This window comes from Sarcophilus harrisii, chromosome 2, assembly GCF_902635505.1.
Source record: "Sarcophilus harrisii chromosome 2, mSarHar1.11, whole genome shotgun sequence".
Taxonomy (NCBI): Eukaryota; Metazoa; Chordata; class Mammalia; order Dasyuromorphia; family Dasyuridae; genus Sarcophilus; species Sarcophilus harrisii.
In genome coordinates, this window is record NC_045427.1 from 559654824 (window position 1) to 559675265 (window position 20442).

At 46.0% G+C, this 20442-nt stretch overlaps 1 protein-coding gene across 4 annotated transcripts in view; it reads right to left on the reverse strand.

The window, feature by feature from the left end:
• SH3PXD2A (SH3 and PX domains 2A) overlaps positions 1-20442 on the reverse strand; it is a 319685-nt gene that overhangs the window by 70387 nt on the left and 228856 nt on the right. For 3 of the 4 annotated variants that reach the window (XM_031955791.1, XM_031955789.1, XM_023496115.2), the window contains one exon: positions 14247-14378. In XM_031955791.1, coding sequence (XP_031811651.1) covers positions 14247-14378 — 132 coding nt within the window. Of the gene's footprint in view, positions 1-14246; positions 14379-15151; positions 15281-20442 lie in introns of those variants that run through there. The other variant, XM_031955792.1, reaches the window with a different exon arrangement.

Sequence of the window (20442 nt, forward strand, 5' to 3'; positions counted from 1 at the left end):
TGTTTCCAACATAGCCATTTTTGCCACAGGAGACACTTTTTGAGGCAGGGAGCTAACTCAGAGCAACTTAGAATGGCTGGCTTTTTGGTCACTTCCTTAGGGCTCCCAGACTGGCTTCTCTTTGGAACCTCGGAGAAATCTTTCAGGGGCCAGGAGGTATGTGAGGGAGGGGGGGAGAAGTGTTGAGGACCATGAAACAGGAGCCCCAACCATCTTCCAGTGCTCCCTGTAAGACCTTGTCCAAAGCTTTGGGGACAGAAACTATTCCCAAGAAAAAGTAACAGTGCACTCCCCACATGCTTTTTTTTTGGGGGGGGGGGGCGGAGAGACAGGGGACGGCGCAAGACAATCAGGGTTAAATGACTTGCCCAGAGTCACACATCTAGTAAGTATCTTCAAGTGTCTGAATTCAGGTCCTCCAGACTCCAGGGCTGATGCTCTACCCACTGAGCCAATCCCTTTCTAAACTTATTGTACCTCAAATCCCCTCCACCTGCTCTTCAATGCAGTGACAATGGCTTTTCATATAAATTCAATAGCCTATATAGAGACAAATATAAGTACCAGCTATTGTGCAGAATACCTCTTATCCACAGTGGGAATCCCTTCTAAAGATGAGGTGGGTGTGAGGTAGAGGGACAAATGTTTACATATGGGCCGGACAATGTGTTAAGTGCTTTACAAATATTATCTCATTTGATCCTCGCACAATCCTAGAAAGGTGCTATTATTCTCTCCAATTTATGGATAAGGAAACCAAGCCAGGACTCTATTCATGTCCTACCTAACTGCCAGTTATTATTTAAAAGCGATTCCTTATACTGAATTGAATCTCCCTCCTAATATTTTGCACCTGTATGCCTAATTGTTCTGGATCTACACAACATCGCCTCTCTGAGAGCAGAGGGTCTGGCACATAGTATACCTCTAATAAATGCTGACTGACCGACTGGTCATTTCACCCTTTTCTTCTCCAAGGTAGATATCTTCAATTCTTCCAGCTGTTCCTGATTTCTGTAACAAACTTTTACACTTATCTTTCTTCAATTTTAACTTGTTAATTTCAACTTATTTTTCCAAGCTATCAAGATAATTTTTGGAATTCAATTCCGTATCTGGTATTTAATCATTCTTCATGTTCTCTATCAGTCATCTCCCACTCTGTTCTTATTTAGTTGATTTTTTGAACCTAAGTGTAGGCGTTTATATTCATCATTATTAAATTTTAACTTGTTAGTTCCAACTAATTCTTCTATACAACCAAAACAATTTGAATCTCAATTTTTGTGAAATAGTACCCATTCTTTGTGTCATTAACAGCCTCTATGTCTCCATTCAAGTGACGGATAATAATGCTGAACAGGGTGATTACACTAATTATTCTTTTTAAGAGATGTATCCTATACACCTTGAGCACAGCCCCAACTGATGATCCTTGACCAAATGCTCTAAGACAGAAGGAAGTGACTTGTGCTTTACTGGCTATCATCTTGACTGCTCAAGGTTTGGAATGAACATTCAACAGTCCCTGGAGATGCCCATCACTATGGATGATGCCCTAGAGAATAACCCTTTGGTCCTTACTGGTACATTTCCCCACACTTCTACATTCTTGCAATAAATGGAAATTCTGTTGCTCTATGAAAGACAAAAGACCCAGAAAGGTTAAAAAAAAAAAAACAAAAACCCAGCCAGAACTGACTTAGACCTTACTATCAACTCAAGTACAGAAAACACATCTTTTAAAACAGCCTAGAAAACTCCAGGATTGGGTGACCAGCCAAACACAATAGTAACCCCTATCACCTAGCTCTGAGACCATGTGGAGAACAAAATGGATGGAAAGGCTGGAGGAGGGGAGAAGGCCCTTTCCAATCTAATGGGGAGATCACAAACTGGCTCATAAAACCTCCTTGATTTATGCCTCACCACGGCACCTTGCCAAGAAGAACAACATCTCCTCCAGCTGCCTGTCTCCCTCTGGCTACATCCACCCCGATCCCCCCAGGAGCAGCGTCGCCACTAAGGGGAGTGTTTCTACTTTTCAGGCTGTGGGATGGAGATTTTTCTGGTAGGGGGGAAGTTAACACCTTTGAAAAGTGAATCTCTTTAAACATTCAAGCTCTGAGGTTAACAAATATCAGGAGGGACAAGGCAAGAGGGGCTGGATGGTAGCTAACAAAGAGCCATAGAATGGATCAAAGACATGATCACTAAATTCCCCCCTTTTTGTCTGCCATGGCCCTTTTCCTTCCTTGGTATGGGGATGATGTGCTGCTGTATAAATGGGGAAGTCATCTGAAATTTTCCCCTCTGGGAATTGGATGTGAAGCTATCCAGGATCAGAAAGTGGACTTGGTCATGGTGAGCACGGTGATGTGAGTATTGAAAATGAGATGAGAGGGCCTTTGTTCAATACCCAGATCTGCCACCTGTATAGGACCTTGAGCAAGGAACTTAATCTGGATGGAGATCGGTTTCCTCACTTGTAAAACAAGGGGCTTGGACTAGTCAGCTTCTAGTTCTAAAGCAATGATCCCATAGATGAATGGTGATAAGCAAGGGGACTGGCATTCAAAACTGTACTGCATCCACCAGCCCCACTCATTGGGATTTCTTGTTCTTTACTAGGGTTCTTTCTGAGCACAGAAAGTGGAAAAAGCTTTGGGCTGGGTGACTGGAGGTTTGGGCTCAGATCCTCTCTTTAAGCACTTACAAGCTGTGTGTTCACATAACTTAAGACTTTCTTCTCATCTGCTGATTGGACCTAGTAGCAATAGTGCTTCCTACCTCACAGGGTTGCTTCGGGAAAGAGTTGGCGATCTGCTGTTCCAATCTCATCTTCCTCTGTCCTCGACAAGCAGCCCTCACTGTTATCTAACTGGTCTCTCCTTACACAATTCCTCCTGTGCTTAGAATCAGTCCGGAAGGCTGAGCTGTTGGGATAATGTCGGGTCCCTCAGTGGTTTTGTCAGTCACCATTTTTTCTTGGGGTGGAAGAGTATAATGAATGGTGGAATGACCCGGCTAGCTCTCAGGAATTTTAGAAAGGGCACTTAGCCACTCTGGTAGTGAAACACCATGCACCTAAAGGGCCACTGCCTCAGCAATTCTCCTGTATCCCTTGTCCAGTAGTCTCATCACCACGCTTGCTATGACCAAGCTCCTTTCTGATTCTAGACTGATGCCGTCCCTTTGGGATACCTCCACATCCAGTACCCGGAGGGCAAAACTTACCCACTTCCTAAAAGGGAGTGTAAAGACAACATAAGCCAATGTTTTACACTGGCAGTAGCTGATCTGCTGGTCCAAAGGGAGACCAAAGAAACCCCCCTCCCCAGGAGAACAGGGCTATAATTCCTGGGCCCCTTCTTGCATCAAAGTAGGGAAAAACTTCAATATTTCTGTGATAACTTGGCAAATCCAGAACAACATAGCTCTGATTGAACCCTGCCCTCCCCAACAACAGGCAAAGCAGATGCAGGACCGCCCTCCCCCCACCCACCCCCCAATCAATCCATCTTAGCTTTCTACTCTGGATGAAGAGGAAATGGCTCTGATTGATTTCCTTGACTTCCATTTCTTTGCAGCATTTTCCCATTCCCTGCATCTCCAACTCCCATTCAAAAACTTGGCACAAAAAGGAGCTAGTGACCATCTACCCAACTCTTTCATTTTACAGTCAAGGGAAAAACGCCCAGAGTAGTTAAGTGATTTTTTCCAAAATCACAGAGGCAATAAGTTTTGAACACAGGTCCTCTTATTTTAAATTCAGGGCCTTTCCCATCGTACCAATTTGCCTTTGTCCTTGGCAGGGTTGGCAAGTTTGTTCCTGAGGGCTGTCCTGTTAATACAGGAATTTACATTTAAAATCTCTAGCCAAAGTCTCTGAAGAAATGATTTTTACTGAGAAGCCTACAGCAAGACCTTCTGGTCTTATAAAAGCAGTATTCAAAAAGTCCCAAAGGAGTTCATTTGGCACAGGTCTGGGCTGGGGCCACTCAGTTTACTCAGTCTGGTGTCCTTCCCAGTTTGTAGCAAAAGAGGGATGCTGACATCCCACCCCCTAAATGGGAATGTAAGGACAACATAAGCCAAGGGTTCTAGAATGGAATGTTTTTCACTGGGAGTAGCTGATTTGCTCAGCTGGGTCCAGAAAGATGGACTTTCACAATCATCCTTTGATCTTGAATAGCGGATTATTCACTTTATAGGTCAGCAACATTTTAATCTGGCTTCCTTCCAGCAGCCACCATGTCCCTGGGCTACTTTCCTTAGCATCCAGAGAAGGCAAGACTTTTTTAGGATTGTAATTAGGAAAGTAAAGCTGCAACTCTACCAAAATAATGATGATAATTAAAATTCACATAGTATACTATTGAGGATAAAAATCAGGCTTGTATTTCATTAGAATGGGGAACTCCTGGATAAGGAAACTTTGGGGCAGACAAGCACCTTCTTTGTAAGAGATATAAGATATATATATATATATATGGAAAGGAAGCAAATAGGGTTAAGTGACTTGCCCTAAATCACACAGCTAGTAAATGTCTGAGTCCAGAATGGAACTCCTGACTCCAGGCCCAGCTTTGCACCACCAAGCTCTCCAATTCCGTACCAAAGTAAGTGCTAAATGAATATTCATTCTCTTTGCCTCCCTTATTGTGTTGGAGTTGTCTAGAACAGAGAGGTTCAAGGTGACAAGGCCACAGTTGGGACTTGCACCCCCGTTTTCCTGGATTCGAGGCTTGGCTCTTTATCCAGTACATACTACACAGTTTCTTAACTACAGTGTACTATTACAGTCTAAAGTAGACTGTACGTTCCCTCAAAATCTGGCTTGTATAAAACCTGATTGTAACCTATAATCAGTGTTATTTTTCAGTGTATATTTCTACATATTTTCTTCTTCTCATAAGATTTCATTCTAGAAATACAGCCTATAGACTTGAGGGTGGCTTGTAAATAGAATTACAACAATACCAAAGGTCTCATGATGGAAAATGCCATTTATTTCCAGAGAAAGAACTGATGGCATCTGAATACAGACGGAAGCATTCCATTTTCACTTCTTTCTTTCCTTCTTCCCTTCCTTTCTTTCTTTCTTCCTTCCCTTCCTTTCTTCCTCCCTTCCTTTCCTTTCTTCCTTCCCTTCCTTTCTTTCTTTCTTCCTTCCCTTCCTTCCTTCTTTCCTTCCTTCCTTCCTTTTTACCTCTCTTTCTTTTTAAAATTCAAGTTATTTACACCTCAGGAAGAAAAGAGAGGAGGAAGAGAAGAAGAGATAGAACTTGAAACCAATTTTTTTAAAGTTAAAAATTACTTAAATGTAATTGGAGAAATTTTTTTTTTTAAATTACACCATACTCAAAAAAAAAAAAAAAGTAAATAGAGGTACATTGGAGCCTCTTCATACAAATCAATTGTTAATTTTTCAATGTGAGCATTTACACTTTGGAAATTGGAAATCAGGGCTTGATTTATTGTTTTGGTGATTAATCTAGACTTAAGAAAATAATGGAGAAAACAGTAATAATGTGCAATAAATTTAAAATTATATTGTAGTTTTGTTTTGTTTGGAAAGCTGGTTGTTAAATATTTACCAAGATGCCCATTTATAAGATATTTAAAAACTTGCTAGATGTAATTTTAAAAAAAATTTAGCTGCGATTTGAAGTAGTTAACACCATCAAGAACCCATGGTACGTTTTTAGAAAGGACTCTAGAGAGCCCTGCTTAGAGTGTCCCAGCAAAGAATCAATAGTGTGGAACACTTTTTATGACGTCTGACAGAAGTCACAGAATTCTAAAACCACAACTCTTAAGGTAATTTTCCTAAGGAACGATGTGAGGAATTTTGCCAGCTGGGATAACACGGTTATGGAACATGAGGTTATGGAATCCCAAAGACACTGATATCGGCGGAGAGGACGGGCTGCGGCTGGGAATTTAGAGCAAAAAACCCCAAAGTATTCTGGAGCCCCCAAACGATTACCATAAACCCAACTGCTTAAGTGTGTAATATCACACTGCCACAAGATAATCTAGGGAAAGGAAAAAGAAAGGAACACTCTCTCCACCCCAATTCCCCTGGGGACAGGCAAATTACACTCCCCAGAAGGAGTTTGTTTTACATATAGCAGGCAATTCCACATTGGAAATCTGTTATGCAATGGGGGAAGAAACAGGGCGGGGGTGTCAATTTTCCTCCTCCTCAGCATTAAGGCCAGGCCAAAGACCTCTCAGGTTAAAGTCTGTGAGGGTGCTTCTCCAATGGGTAATAATGCTGGTGGCCCCAGGGCAGCAGCGGGGGCTTGCAAGTGTCAGTGTTTCCATTACAAATGGCTCCTCAACAGAACAGGATTGTTCTCTACTACATCAGATGCAACTTGGCCCTCAGGTGGCCTTTCCCTGGCAGCTGTACTCAGAGCATCATGGAATTTGAGAGCTAAAAGGGATGTCTAATGTAATCCCCTGATTTTACTTACATAGACACCTGATGATGCAGCCAGCCAAGGGCCTGACTCTTCTGCCTCCCTTTCCAGGGTTCTTGTGGGATGCTCTCCTGGATAATCCATTGCTTGACTAGTTCAGGGTTGTTCTGAAGCTTTGTCATCATGTTTTAAGCTCAACATCAACCTTTGATTCAGGAACAGTCCTATTTCTGAAAATCCCTTACCTCAAGAATGGAAAAAAATTTATTTGCCCTCAAAATATTTACAATTAGATGCTTCCTAGAAATCCCATCCTGGAAGTGGAGACCCAGAGCCAGTGCTGACATGGGATTAGTATTATTCTGCATCTTGTGTTTAGAGGCCCAAAGACCTTCCCACTGTGGGTCACCAAACCAAATTCCAATGTGAAATTGCCAAAAGGTAGCTAATGTGCGCCAGGTAGACCCCTGGTCTGGAGTCAGAAAAGCCTGAGTTCAAATCCAGACACTTCCTAGCCATGTGACCTGGGGCAAGTCATCTCAATTTGTCTCCATTTTTTCCACTGTAAAATGGTGATAACAAAAGAACCTACCTTGTAGGGATATTGTGAGGATCGGATGAGATATTATTTATAAAGTGATTAACACAAATGCCTGGCACATTGTAGGCACTTAATAAATCCTTATTCCTCTTCCCAATGGAATTAGGCCCTACATTTCAAAGTGGGGTAGGGGAGGAAATATTATAAAGCAGTGGGACTTAAAGGACTAGGGAAGATTCATTTTTGTGAGCTCAAATCTAGCCTCAGATACTATGTGATCTGGGGTTCAACCCTGCTTGCCTCAGTTTCCTTATCAGTAAAATGATCCTGAAAAGGCAATAGCAAATCACTTCCATATCTCTGACAAGAAAACCTCAAATGGAGTCATGAAAAGCTAGACATGATTGAAAAACAACAGAAGAAAACAGGAAAAAATGTCATCCAGATAAGATCAATTATCAACTGACAAAGCCGGACAGAAGGCAGGTCAGATGGCAACATCTCTCCATTCCAATTACCTGAGGCGCTCTGTCGTTAATGTTTCCAGCCAGGAGCCTATGTCAGTGTGACTTTGGCAAGTAACCTCATTTCTCTGAATCTCAACTTCTCCATCTGTAATATGAAGCCATTAAACCAGATAACTTCTAAGGGTCCTTTCAATTACAAGTCTGATCTCATGACCTCTCTGGCCAGTCCTCCCATCTGCCCTGAGGAGAATGAGACCCCAAATCTGGTAGTTTTCTCACTTGTCTTTCCACTTCCATTCTCTAGCATTGAGATCTCTTCCTCAAACCTAAAGTTTCCTTGATTATGTCACTCCTTCATCTGCTTAGAGATCATCAATGACTCCCTATGAGCCCCAAACTATAAGGCCAAACTCCTTCTAAGTCCTACATCAGTGGTTCTCAAAGTATGGTGTAGAGAATCCTGGGGATCTCTGAAACCCTTTTAGAGGGTCTACAAATTAAAAAATAGTTTTTATTTCCAATATGGTAAATGTCTATAAATATAATCCAGATAAACAAAAGCTCTTTGGAGAGATCCTCAAGGATTTTTAATAGGATAAAGATACTGAAAACAAAAGTTTGAGAACCACTATCCTACATCATTTGGTCCTGTCCCATCAATTCAATCCAAGTTCTACTCTACTATCTAGTCTCTTAACTATCTAATGACTGTGCTGTGATCACTTCTGTTTTTATTTCTTCATTCATATTTCTCAGTTCCCTAATGGCTTATACCCTTTCCTTAACCCATCTAACCCATTTTCTTAAAATCTATCTATACTTTCAGACCAACATCAAGAACCATCTCTACCAGAAAGTCTTTCCTGATAAGTCTAACCTTCACTGACTTAACTGACCCTTCTCAGAACTGCAGTACTTATCATGTTTGCCATATGCTTTAAACATTGTTTTTCACTGTTCACTCTTTTCTGCTTATGCACAAAACATCTAAACTCTGATTTCCCAAGAGCTGGAATTGTGTTGTCTTCCCTCTGTCCTTCCCTAGAACATCCTGCGATGAGTGGAACAGGACTCTGATTGGCTCAGTTGAGTGTTTGCTCAAGCAGCTCTATTTTCTGAGCCAGGATATCCTATCCAATGGTTCTCCTTCCTCTGAGCTCCAGCAGGGCATGGCCTGGGTCTGATTCATATTTGTGTCTCCCCAGGCTGGGCCTGGTGCTCTGTACTTAGTGGGCACTTACATGTTTGATGTTCTTCCTGTTCTTGCCAACATGACTAGACTTAACCTTCTCTTGGGTCAGGCTCAAAAAAAAATGCCAGCCGACCATGGAGAGGCTGCCCAGGGCGGGATCTGACATTTTATGGCGCTTAAAAATCCTCTTTTTTAGAGATGGCAGAATATAGAGCTCATTAATGGGTCTAGAATCAAAGAATCATCGTCACAGTTGAAAGAGTAATCAATTTCCTACCTGAACTTCTTATTTCAAGTGCCTTTTCTCTACTGATTATCTCCAATTGATCTTATCTGTATCTTATTAGTACATAGTTGACTTCCCTTGACAATGATTTTTGCCTTACTTTGTGTCCTCAGCACTTAGCACAGTACCTGGCACCTAGGAGACACTTAATAAATGCATCCGAATGACTGAAAGATGATCAGCCTTTGCTCATTTGCCTTAAATAAGAAGGATCTCCTTATATTTAATATCTGTCTACCAGAAGGTGCTCTCTTTCTCCTTTGGAAAATAATTTTGTCTTCTTAAACTGCTTTCCCCAGGACACTATGGGATGAGCTGGGGATGTGGGTGAATCAGATCTGGCCTGACCTTGTCCCCCCAAAAAGCAGAGACTGAATGGGCCTATAATCTGGCTCTCACCCACTCCCAGCGTGCAATGAAGGGAGCAGGATAGAGCAAGAAAGTCTTGGCTTCCAAGCCAGGCAGTTACAAGAAGAAGCAGAAATTGCTTACAAAAGCATATGACATGTGAGCACACAACCCTGAGAGTAGAATTCAGAAAATGTCACCAAACCAGAGAAAGAAAGGGAGAGTTTCTGGGCCCATAGGTACATGAAAACTACAGGAGACATGGGAAGAGACTCTGTCTGTGTCTCTCTTAAATAATGATACTCCCCCTTATCCTCAACTTCTAGACTAGGTTCGAATGTGGGAAAGACAAAACTGATATAAAACATGCAAGACTATTTGGCTCAGTTTAGGATTCTAGCAAGTGAGATGCTGGGAATGAACATCACCCCAGAAGTCAAAGGCCAAGAGGCACCAAATCCACTGATTCAGTGGTAAAAGACAGAATCACTTGATATCCTCCCTACCCTACAAGGTCCTGGAAAGGAATTCCCAGTCATCTCAAGGAAGTCATACTCATCGTAGGGATGGATCCAAACCAAGGCAGAAAAGAGTTTCTGCAGGTTGGAAAAACTACTGAGGCAGAACATGGGGTTTTGCCACTGGTTTTCCTACTAAGTATTACACCTTTTAATTTCTGTCCAGGCCCCAAATACATCCTGTGATTTCAGGTCACTTACTCAGCAGTACCCCTGGAATCTAGCAATAAAAAGATATACCTTAGCTCTTCCTCTGTTTGGGGAGGCTCCATTTTAAAAGCCAGCTAGGTGCCAGACTTGAAGTCAGAAACTCATCTCAGTTACTTACTAGTTGTGTGATTCAAGGCAAATCAATTAACCTGTTTTAGTTTCACCATATGCAAATGAGAGTAATAATAGCCCCTGCCTCCCAAATGAAATTAGGTACATAAAACATTTTTACAAAACTTAAAGTGTTGTATAAATGAATGCTAGATATTATTTTTATCTAGGCATATGGTCTCAGTTCAGACCCCCTGAACTACTCCTACTCCTTCAAACTCAATCCATCAACAAATATTTTATTGAGTTTGCAAATGCAGGAAAAGTACCGTCCTAGGCACTGAGATCAGCTGCATCTCCATGTCACATTTTGCACAAGGATTAACTAACCTGGATTTCCTCCAGACTCACATCACCACAATCTGGAGCTTCCAAAAATGCTATCTGGTTGCTTAGGGCATTTCTTTGAATCACCTTGTATTTTTTACATCAAATCTCTTCTCCAACCTGCATCAACCTGTCAAGAGCTCCATTCCCTGTGTACCCCAGGGGTTCTCACTGAAGACGCAGAGAGGAATTTTTAGAGGCAGGAATACCAGCGGGAAGGCTCTCCATGGCTGGAGCTCTTTGGAACCTAGCGGTGAAGGTAAGGGGTGAAAAACTCTGGAGTTATGAAGGGAACAAAGAGAGGCGAGGAGAAGGCAGGGATTTCATTCATTTGCTCCACAACCAGCTCCAACAATGTTAGTGGAAATGCCTCAACACGCCCCCGTCCCAAGGTCAAAGCCGCCACAGCCAGGCCATTGTTGGTGAACTCTTGCTTGGCTCACCAGGCCCTCAGAGTCCGGCTTGGGGACAGTGTCCCCATACACGCTGCACATCAATGTACGCAGACAGCATGGAAACCCACAGCAGCACGTGCACCTTCCTGGTCAGAAGTGGCCCCCACAAGGAGGGACCCCCATCCCTCCCTGCATGCGGTCCTTTTTCTGGCCCAAGCCAGAAGTTCCTTCTCCACTTCCTAGTCTTGCATGTCAGCAAAAGACAACTGGGGCTCCCTGATTCATGTGAAAAGACATTGGAGTGGGGGGTGGGAGTAGGGATAAGGAAGAGTCCCCGTTAAAACAGAGAAAATCTAAATTTCTCAGAGCCGGCTCTTTCCAGGGGTTATGTGAGGGAATAACAAGCTGGAGAGCTGTCATGGGTATCAAGGAGACCATCTACCAGATAAGACATTATTATTCCCATTTCATAGGTGAATGACTGAGGCTTCTACAGTTTGGCCTGCCCAGAGTCACATGGATAGCAAGAGGGTCAGAGAATAGGAATTCAGATGCAAATCTCCCATCAGAGTCCACATGAACCACACTGTTATTTCATCTGTACTGAGGCTCCATTCATAGACCAGGGGATTCTGAGCAAGGAGGGGACCTATGGAGGATGCTCAGGGCCCTGTAAAATGCCTCCAAAGAATTTCTTACCGCAGGGAGGATTTTTTTGGTGACTTTTCTAACTATTTATTCCAGCCACTTTTAAGTGTTCAAAGGAACCCTTTCCCATCCATTCATTGTAGTTCCTGCTGGCCCTTTGGGGGGTGTGATGGTAATATCTACCTCAACTCATAGAATTGCAACATCTCAGAGCTGGAAAGAAAATTTCGAAATTCTCCATCTTCTAATGCCAGAAACTTTTCCCTAAAGTATTTGGGGCTACTGGTCATCCACTCTTTACTTAAACAGCTTAAGTCAGTACTTAAGTGTTCACGTAAATATTTGAATGACAGGAGATGCTCATTGGCTCATGGGGCCACCCGCTTCATTGTTGGACAGCTCTGGTTACTTGGAAGCTCTTCCCTGTACAGAGCTGAAAATCCATCCTCCCATTGGTCCCTCCTTTGCTCCTTGGTGCTGCGCCTCTTCCACATGGGAACCTTACAGATCCCAGGATCATGATCTTTGGGCCGGAAGGAACCTTGGATCATCTAGTCTAATATACCCGTTTTACAGAGAAGGGCATGAGGCAGGATCTGAATCCGTATTACCTTCATATGTTTGAAAACTATGACCACGTTCCCACCTAATCCAGGCTAAAATAACCCACTCTTTTAGCTACTTCTCACATGTAAATCTCATATTGAGTCTTTTCCCTGTCCCGGGCAGCCTTCTCTGAAGTTTTCTAGCTGGTCAACATTTATTCTCAAAAACATTGCCCAGAACCGATGTTTAAAGCTGTTGCTTTAAATGGGCAATTCCTTTAAGCTTCATAAACCTGCTTCCCCATTCTTTAAAATGGGTTGTTGTGAGAACCAAATGAGATAACATAGGTAAAATGCTTTGCAAACCTTAATCTTCTTTATAATTGATGGATAGAAATAACAATGATGACAGTTATCAATTTAAATAAGAATTATTGATAGAATGACAATTATTCATATAAATGGTAATTAACATTAATAAAAATCATAATGACATTTACTATTAAAATAAATGATAATGATTATTTTTATAGTTAATATCCCTATTAGGATACCTGTGGAAACACATGAGCACTGTCCTCAGAAGTCAGGTCTAAAGCATTTTAAGTCTCAAACAACTTCTGCCTTCACATTGTATTTTATACAATTTTATAAAGGAGTTTCCAAGAAGGTGGGTTTTTCATTAGCAACCGGCCGATTCCCTTTCCTCTTTCAACATGAGCAGACCCTCCCTACTGCAGGACACGGCAGGGGAAGGATCCCCAGTTACATTCATCCTAACCACAGTATAATGTGATGGAATGACCCCTGAGATTAGGAATCAGGAGACCTAGTCCAGGAACCGAAGCCCAAGCAAGTCACTTCAGTGGTGTACTATAGGAAGCAGCTCTGCCTTGCTATCTTACAGGATTATTGGCTCAAATGAGAGAATGAATGTGAAAGGACTTGATAAACCAGAAAATGCTCTAAAAATATGAGAGGCTGTTGGGATAGAATGGAATCTTCCCTTGTGGGCAGGGACTGTACTAGTCCTATAGACTGGGGAGGAGATAGAATCTTCCCCATCCCTAACCCCAGAGGGCAGTGGAGAGGGACGAATAGCTCCTGGACAGGGCTCTGAAAATGCCAGTGCTCTTGAGGAATTTTCCTCAGACAAACTTCCAGGAAAGTCAATCCACTGCCACCAGGCTGAGGGAAAGAGCCCTCTGTGCTGCACCTGAGTCGTGCCCCGCAGTAGCCTGGCCATTGGCGGCTGTGTGCCCACAGCGGTGATGGACCCCCAGGTTTATTGACTCTCAGTTCTCTCTTTTCACCACAGTGACTTTTGCTCCTGAGTCAATATGTACTTTGGCCTAGTTTGTGAAAGCTCTTAGTGGCTCTCCCCTTTCCCCCGCCTCCTCTCTACCATTTCCTGGACATCCATGGGACTGACCTCCCTGCTTCCTCTAGTGACCCTGGCCTTGGACTTATACAAAGTGGGGAGGGGTCTTGGGGTCTCCCTCTCCCCTTACTGTCCCTGTAAGGCTTTCCTCCCCTGGGGCCCCATAAAGACTTTAGTGTGGGACAGGGACCTGGTCAGCTGCCAACACTTGCAGTTGCTCCAGCCCTCTGGGGGGCTAAGGGGTGCGGCGGACTCTGACCAAAGAGCTAAGATGCATTACTTTCTGCCTCCTTGCTGATTAAGTGATCACAGACTGGCTTGGCCCAAGCCCCTGGCTGGGCTCTGACTAAAAGGGGTCCCAGGAGGAGAGGGAAGGGTCCCCAGAGAGCCGGGCACCTACGTATAGGATGCTGTCCCTCAGAGGACCTCCAGCTCAACCTCCAACCCCACCCTGGGATAGATTTTTGGGAGACGTGGGGGGAGGAGGGGGCAGCGTCTCCGGCTCGCTGGTCAGTCTCTGAGTGGGACCTCAGCCCAGGCGATGCTGCCTTGGCTTTCCATTAACGGGAGCCGGTTAATTACTCCATCAGCCCGGGAGACATTCTTATAGCACAAGACAACCTTCTGGCCTCTGGCCCAAACCAACAGGGTGAAACTTCAGCCCCCACAGCCAAGCGCAGAACCAGATGGAGCTAATGTATAGCTTCAGTGAAGGAAGGAGAGAGGGAGGAGGGAGGGAGACGGCCGGCGGGAGGGAGGGGAACAGGGGAACAAAAACAGTGACTCTCAGATGAGAAAGCAGACAGAGGCAGACCCCCCCAGGAGGACTGGGAGGGAGGGTCTCACCGCTCTCGTTCTTCTCGATGACATCCACCACCTCGCCGGCCTGCAGGCTGAGCTCGGCGTTCTCCTGCTTTTTATAGTTGGACACCACCACATACTGCTCCAGGATCATGGGCTCCGCGTTCGCGTCGGCACCTGGTGAGGGCAGAAAGCATGCGGTGAGCCAGCGTCCAGCCATGGCTCCGCGGGGTGGCCGACCTCTGTCCATCCGACTCATGATAGGCCGATCTGTCGCCAGTACCAGACCAATCAGCGGGCAGCTGGGGCTCACAGCATAATCCCAAAGGCCTGGCCATATAGAAATACCCCACTCTGGCCCGCAGTGCAGCGGGGCCTGGGGACATTGGGGAGCAGGAGTGCAGGGAGAAGGGGTGGAGGGAGAAAGAGAAAGGAGAAGGAAGGGAGCAAAGGGAGAAGAGGGGAAAGCAGATCTCCAAGGGTCCCGCAGAGAGTTAGCTAATCTCAAAGTCCCCTAAAGGAGTCTGAAAATAAGTCTCTGAAGGCGAGCTCCACAATCTCCGGGCTGGCCTCATGAGTGTCGAACATGAGATCCAGGGAGGGGTGGGGGGGAGGCATTCGGGTCTGTAGTAGGAAAGGGGGGGAAAGGAAACAAAAAGAGAAGAGAGAGAAAGAAAGAAGGGTTCCCACCTCCCCCCACCCCTGCAAACTCCAGCAAAAATAAACAGCTCTCCCCTCAGAGACCCAGCTCCTTCTCTTGGAGCTGTCTGAAGCTTCGGCTGGAAGTTAAGAGGGGGCTGTGGACGCCAATCACTTGGGTTTACACTGCAGCCCTTAAATAGAAACACATGAGCCCCATCGAATGAGGAGCTGGGGGTGGAGGAAGGGAGGGAGGAAAGGAGGGAAGGAAGGAGGGGTAGGAGGGGAGGGAGGGCTGGGGGACTGTTTACTTGAAACTGAAGAACTAAGTTCCAGAGCCAGAGTCTTACTAACAGCCTGCCTTCCTCCCGCCCTCCCAAACTGAAATTTCCAAAAGTTCGGTTGCATTCTTTCCCCACTGAAACCCAAGGCTCCTTCCCTGCCCCATATTCTACTGCTATTTGTACAATGACACTCCCCCACCTCCACTCCCACCCAAGACCCAGCCCCCAAAGCAGAGGTTTGCCCAACTGTCAGCCCGCGCCCTCTTCCCTTCCCAACTGTCCCTCTGCCAAAAGAGATTTCACGCTGGGACCGGCCATTACAAAATGACCAGCCCCCCTCCCCCCCAGCAGCATGCTTGGAAAGCTCTTGGCCACAGCTCCTTCCCTCCTCAGATCTTCTTTATGGGGGTTTGCTGCAAGCTCCAGGATTTCAGGACTAAGGCTGAGGCAGGGGTAGCGAGGAAAGGCAGATCTGAAGGTTCTCACCCAGACCTCCAGGAGCACTCCCATGGGGATAACCCCTTTGTCAGAAGTAGGTCCTACCTCTTCCCAGGAGGGTTCTCTGACCCACAGAAATCCTCCCTCCCTCTCAACATTTCTGGAAGGTATTCCATAGTTCCCTTGGCATCTAACACAGCCTGTCTGATATTGCTGCTTTTTCTTCATGCACATCTTCTCTCCCAAATGAGACACTAAGCTACCTGAGGGAAGGAACCCTTCCTCTCTCAACACACATCGGAACATAGGCTGAATCTGGGCAATGCAGTGATTTAGAAGGTCCTGCTCCGGTCATCTTCTTCCTTGGGTTTATGAGAGAGTGAAAACAGCGTCTGGGCCTGGGAATCAAGAGACCAGGCCTTGGTCCTGCCACTCACCTTCTTTGTGACATTAAACATCTCACTTCCTCTCCCTGGCCCTCAGTTTCTCCTTTGTAAAAGGAAAGGGTTGGACAAATTAGTCTCTAAGATCCCTCTTACAAAGGATCAGCCTTGGAATAAAACTATCACTAGGGACACTAGTGATTTCACTGGGCTATTCTCTACATTTAAGGTCTTAGAGAGTTAGGCAGATGAGACTGAAGCACATGAAATAGGAGAGAACAGGCTGTAAAGACTGATTGTTCGATAAATAGCAAGCTGGAGACACAGTAAATGTTATGAACTTGTAGAAAGAGACATCCATGAGGACTAAGGTGGTCAGGGAAGATCCCTGAAAGGGATGTGAACTGGACCTGCCCAGCTGGGAACACCCTACTTAGAAGAGGCTCCTTCTGTCTTTGCACTTCCCCAAGGGGGTGGTACTCCCCCTCTCCCGAAATCTGAGAGCTCTCACAGAGAGTCCGGAGGGGACAGGCCCCCACAGAGAGCCACACATGCCCAAACTGGGCTGCTAATGATAGGGGGCCTCCAGCACTAACATCACCCTGTCTGGCCCACTTTAAACAGTGTTTGAACTTTTCTCCAAACTCCTCTCCCAGTGGCCCAGCCACTGGTGCCCTAGCTGCACCACCTTCCCCCTTCCATATGTTGCTCTATTTTTTTCTTTAACAGGCTCGTTTTACTGGCAGGTGTTTGCTCCCTCAAGCAGACCCGAGAGCCCTTCCCCATGGGGAGTCTGAGTCCCTTCCACAAACGGCTCAAGAGCCGTGGTCAAAACCTGCAATACCAGAGCTACCCTAAGGAATCTTCGTTTGACCAGCAAGATCCCCCAGATTGGGAGCCACCCAAATAGGGGGGAAGGAGGGACCCCCAGGAACAGGCCACAATACCCCACAGCTAAAAAGACCACACAACTACAGAACTACAGTTCCAGGAAAATGTGTGTGTGTGAGTGTGAGTGTGTGTGCACACGTACAGTGACTGTATTCCTGGAACAGTACCCAGGCCAAGGCACTCCAGAGCTGTGATTAAATGTCAAGAAGAAATGTAACCAACAGCTCTGGCAGCCTCCCTCCCTCTCCAAGACAAGGCCTGGAGCCTCCCCTTTCTCCAGCTGGACAGCACTACTCGAATGAGGAAGGAATACCTCCCACTGAGGCTGGAGCATGAGGAGCTTCATGGGGCAAGAACATTACCAGCCTAAAGGGGTTAATGGAGGGCAAAAAGGCACTCTCCCTCTCCTGTGCCCTAGGGAATGTCTTGGCCCAGAAGGTCACACAGGTGGGACCTCCTCTTACAACCTACACGGCTTAAAAAAATTCACTCAATATATAAGGATCTGGAACACCTGTCTTTGGGGGTATCTGGGAAAGACAAATTAATCATTAGGTGATACAGAAAGAGAATTCTGTGCATTAGCTCCTTGGAAAGAAGGTTAGTTGGAAGTTTGAGTTCCAGAAAGGGAACAGGGTGGGGAAAGGAACGGGAAAGAAAAGATAGAGAAAATGAGGATACTTATGGACAAAAGCTCTTGGAGGGGATCAAGCCACGTGCAGAGTGCAAGGGCAGAGGCTGGAGAAAAATCAGGAGGGTTTAAATCCAAGCCAAAGAAATCTGCAGCAGGATGACATAAGAGGGGAAAACTGCTTTTGTCTTACACCATTCCCCCCCCCCCCCATTCCTTCGATCAAAGATCCCTTTTTGGAAAGTTGGCTTCAAGTTCCAAGGGGCTAAGCCTCTGTGGTGCAGGTAGAAAAAGTTCATTTAGCACACAGATGATGAGCACACTACTTGGAGGCTATTCAAGGAACTGCTAGACACCCTGTCTCCCTTTTGTACCACCGTTCCCCGATCTCTCTTGTAAACACATGCAAGTGAGCACTCACAAAAGGCATTCCCACTCACATTTGCTCCAATTTACCTTCACACAATCACTTTCAGCAACTGCAAATATGGACATGCACACTCTTATTTGCCTACTTGTGTAACTTTGCAGCAAGCACACTCAGAAGCTGCCCACAAATGAGCATGGTTGTGAATGCATCTACGGGCAAATTCATAAACACACACACAAACACGTGGGCAGAGGCCAAAATACACAGTCCCACTCATGCACTCCCATATCCACACAGATATAGACTTAAAATGAGCACAGGGTCTGGTGTTCAGAAAGCACACAATAAATGCTTTTCATCTCCTTCCATATCCACAGAGATATACTTAAAATGAGCAGAGTCTGGTGTGCAGAAAGCACTCAATAAATGCTTTTCATCTCCTCCCATATCCACAGAGATACATTTAAAATGAGCACAGGGTCTGGTGTGCAGAAAGCACTCAATAAATGCTTTTCATCTCCTCCCTTTCTCTCTCTGTCTCTCCATCTTTCCCCAAGGCCCTGGTAAGTGAGGGCTCTGGCATCTGCCCCCACCCTGTGCTGACTGCACCGAGCAGGAGCTGCCCTGGATAATGGAGCTGGGAGCAGGTATCCAGATGAGAAACTACTCGGTCTGCAGTGACGTAATTCCATACCGGCCACCTTGGATTCCCTCCCAGTCAGTAATGGGAGCACTGGAATGCTGCTCAGGCTGGGGCAGAGGAGGGGCCACCGGTGGGATGGCTCTCGTTTTCAGGGAAGCAGGGGATGGCAAGGGCTTGGGGTGACAGCCCTGGGGCCCCGGGGAGGGGATAGCCCTGCCCTGGTTTGCAGAGTGAACCCTGTCCTGTCCTGATGATGGGTTCCTGGGAGAGACCCCCTGAGGTCCAGAGAGTTAGTGACTGCTCTGCTTATGGGCCAAGGGTGCAGGGTCCAGGTAGGACCCTCTGCCTGCAGGGAAGCCTGGTGAATCCCCCTGGTCCAGACCTTCATTCCCTACAGCTTGGCTCACCACTCTAATAGCCTCATGGCTGGGCTTCTCCTGGCGCTTCCCTTCCCATCCATCCTTCTCCTTCTCAGTGAAGACTACTATATCACAGCATCAGCTGAGAGCTTTGGGTCGCAGGAGAAGGGTCACAGGACTGTAGTTTTAGTCTGTAAGGGACATCCCAGAGCTAGAACAGGGTGGAAGTCATCCGGATCAACTCGCTCATTTTAGAGAGAAGGAAGCTGAGGTCCCTGGAGTTTAAGTGACTTGTTTAAGATCACACAGACCAATAAATGGCAGAGTCGGGATTCAAACTCGGGGCCTGTGATGCCAAGTTTGGTTTAACAGATGAGGAAACCTTGGCCCAGAGAAAGGCAGTGACCTGACCTAGAACACAGAGGCAGTTGGTTAGCTCAGGACTCCCAATCCAACACTCTTGCCCATGACCCATGCTGCCATAGTGACCATTCTTTATAACTGTCCCCAGTATTCAGATAGGACTTCTCCCCCCCCCCCCAATGAAGGTTACAATATCTCTGTGAAGAAGGGCAGGTTAAGGTCATATCAACCATTCAGGGGGGAAAACTAAAGCCTGGGGGTGGGGGTAACCAAGGCTAAATGCAGCTAAATGGAAGCGAATCCAGGTTCCCTGATTCCTACTCTCTTTATAGGAGGTCAAAATGACCCACCATGAGCCTTTTGCTCCACAAAGATCTCTCCCAAGTAAAATCCCACTATCTCCCAGCCCCCGTGCGCACCCTCCTCCCCCAAGCCCCAGACTCAACTCTTAGAAGCTCCCTCCAGATTCCCATCTGCCCCATAAATGTCGTGGGATGGGGATTTTTCTTCCTAAGCTGCTCCAGGCCACTGCTGGCTGCCCCACAAACACAGTTTGAAAAACTATACGTCTCTTGAATAAAATGTATTGTTGTTGGCCACAGCCTAAGGTCCCTCCACTTTTGGCCTATGGAAAGGGAGAATAAAAAAGGAAGCGGCCCAAGTGATTAGCTCAGGACCCAACACTTCATTACAGACAACATCAGGACGGCCATTGTGTGGAGAACGGCCCAGCTGTGAGGCCCAGGGGTGAGACGTGGCACAGGACAGCAACAGAGCCCTCCCCTTTCCCAGGGAGAGGAGCGAGGGACCCTCGGAAGATCCCGGGCTTGCCTTTTATTCCTGTACCAGAGGAGAGGGATTTTGGAGACCACCTCCTCCAACCCTTTCACCTTAGGGGCAGTCCCGGTAGTGCAGCTGGGACTAGAAGCGGAGCCTCCAGGGCCTCCAGGGGTTTTCCATTACAAGGGATGAGACCTTGCACAGAACAGAGCCAGGTCTTTGGGGCCTCTGTAGGTGAAGCAGGAGTGCTGCAGGATAGGAAGAAGGGGGAAAGGGAGAGGGAGGAGGTGTCCTTCTGCAACCTCCCAGTTTTTCTGGAAGCATCCTTCTCTAACAGGCTGGCTGTCTGCACTCTCAGACTGACCCGCCCTTCTGCCTGATAATCCCATATCCCTTCCCTTCTCTAGAAACTCTTGCCTTGAGGATATTCCTTATTAGAAGCTTCCAGCCCTTTACAAAC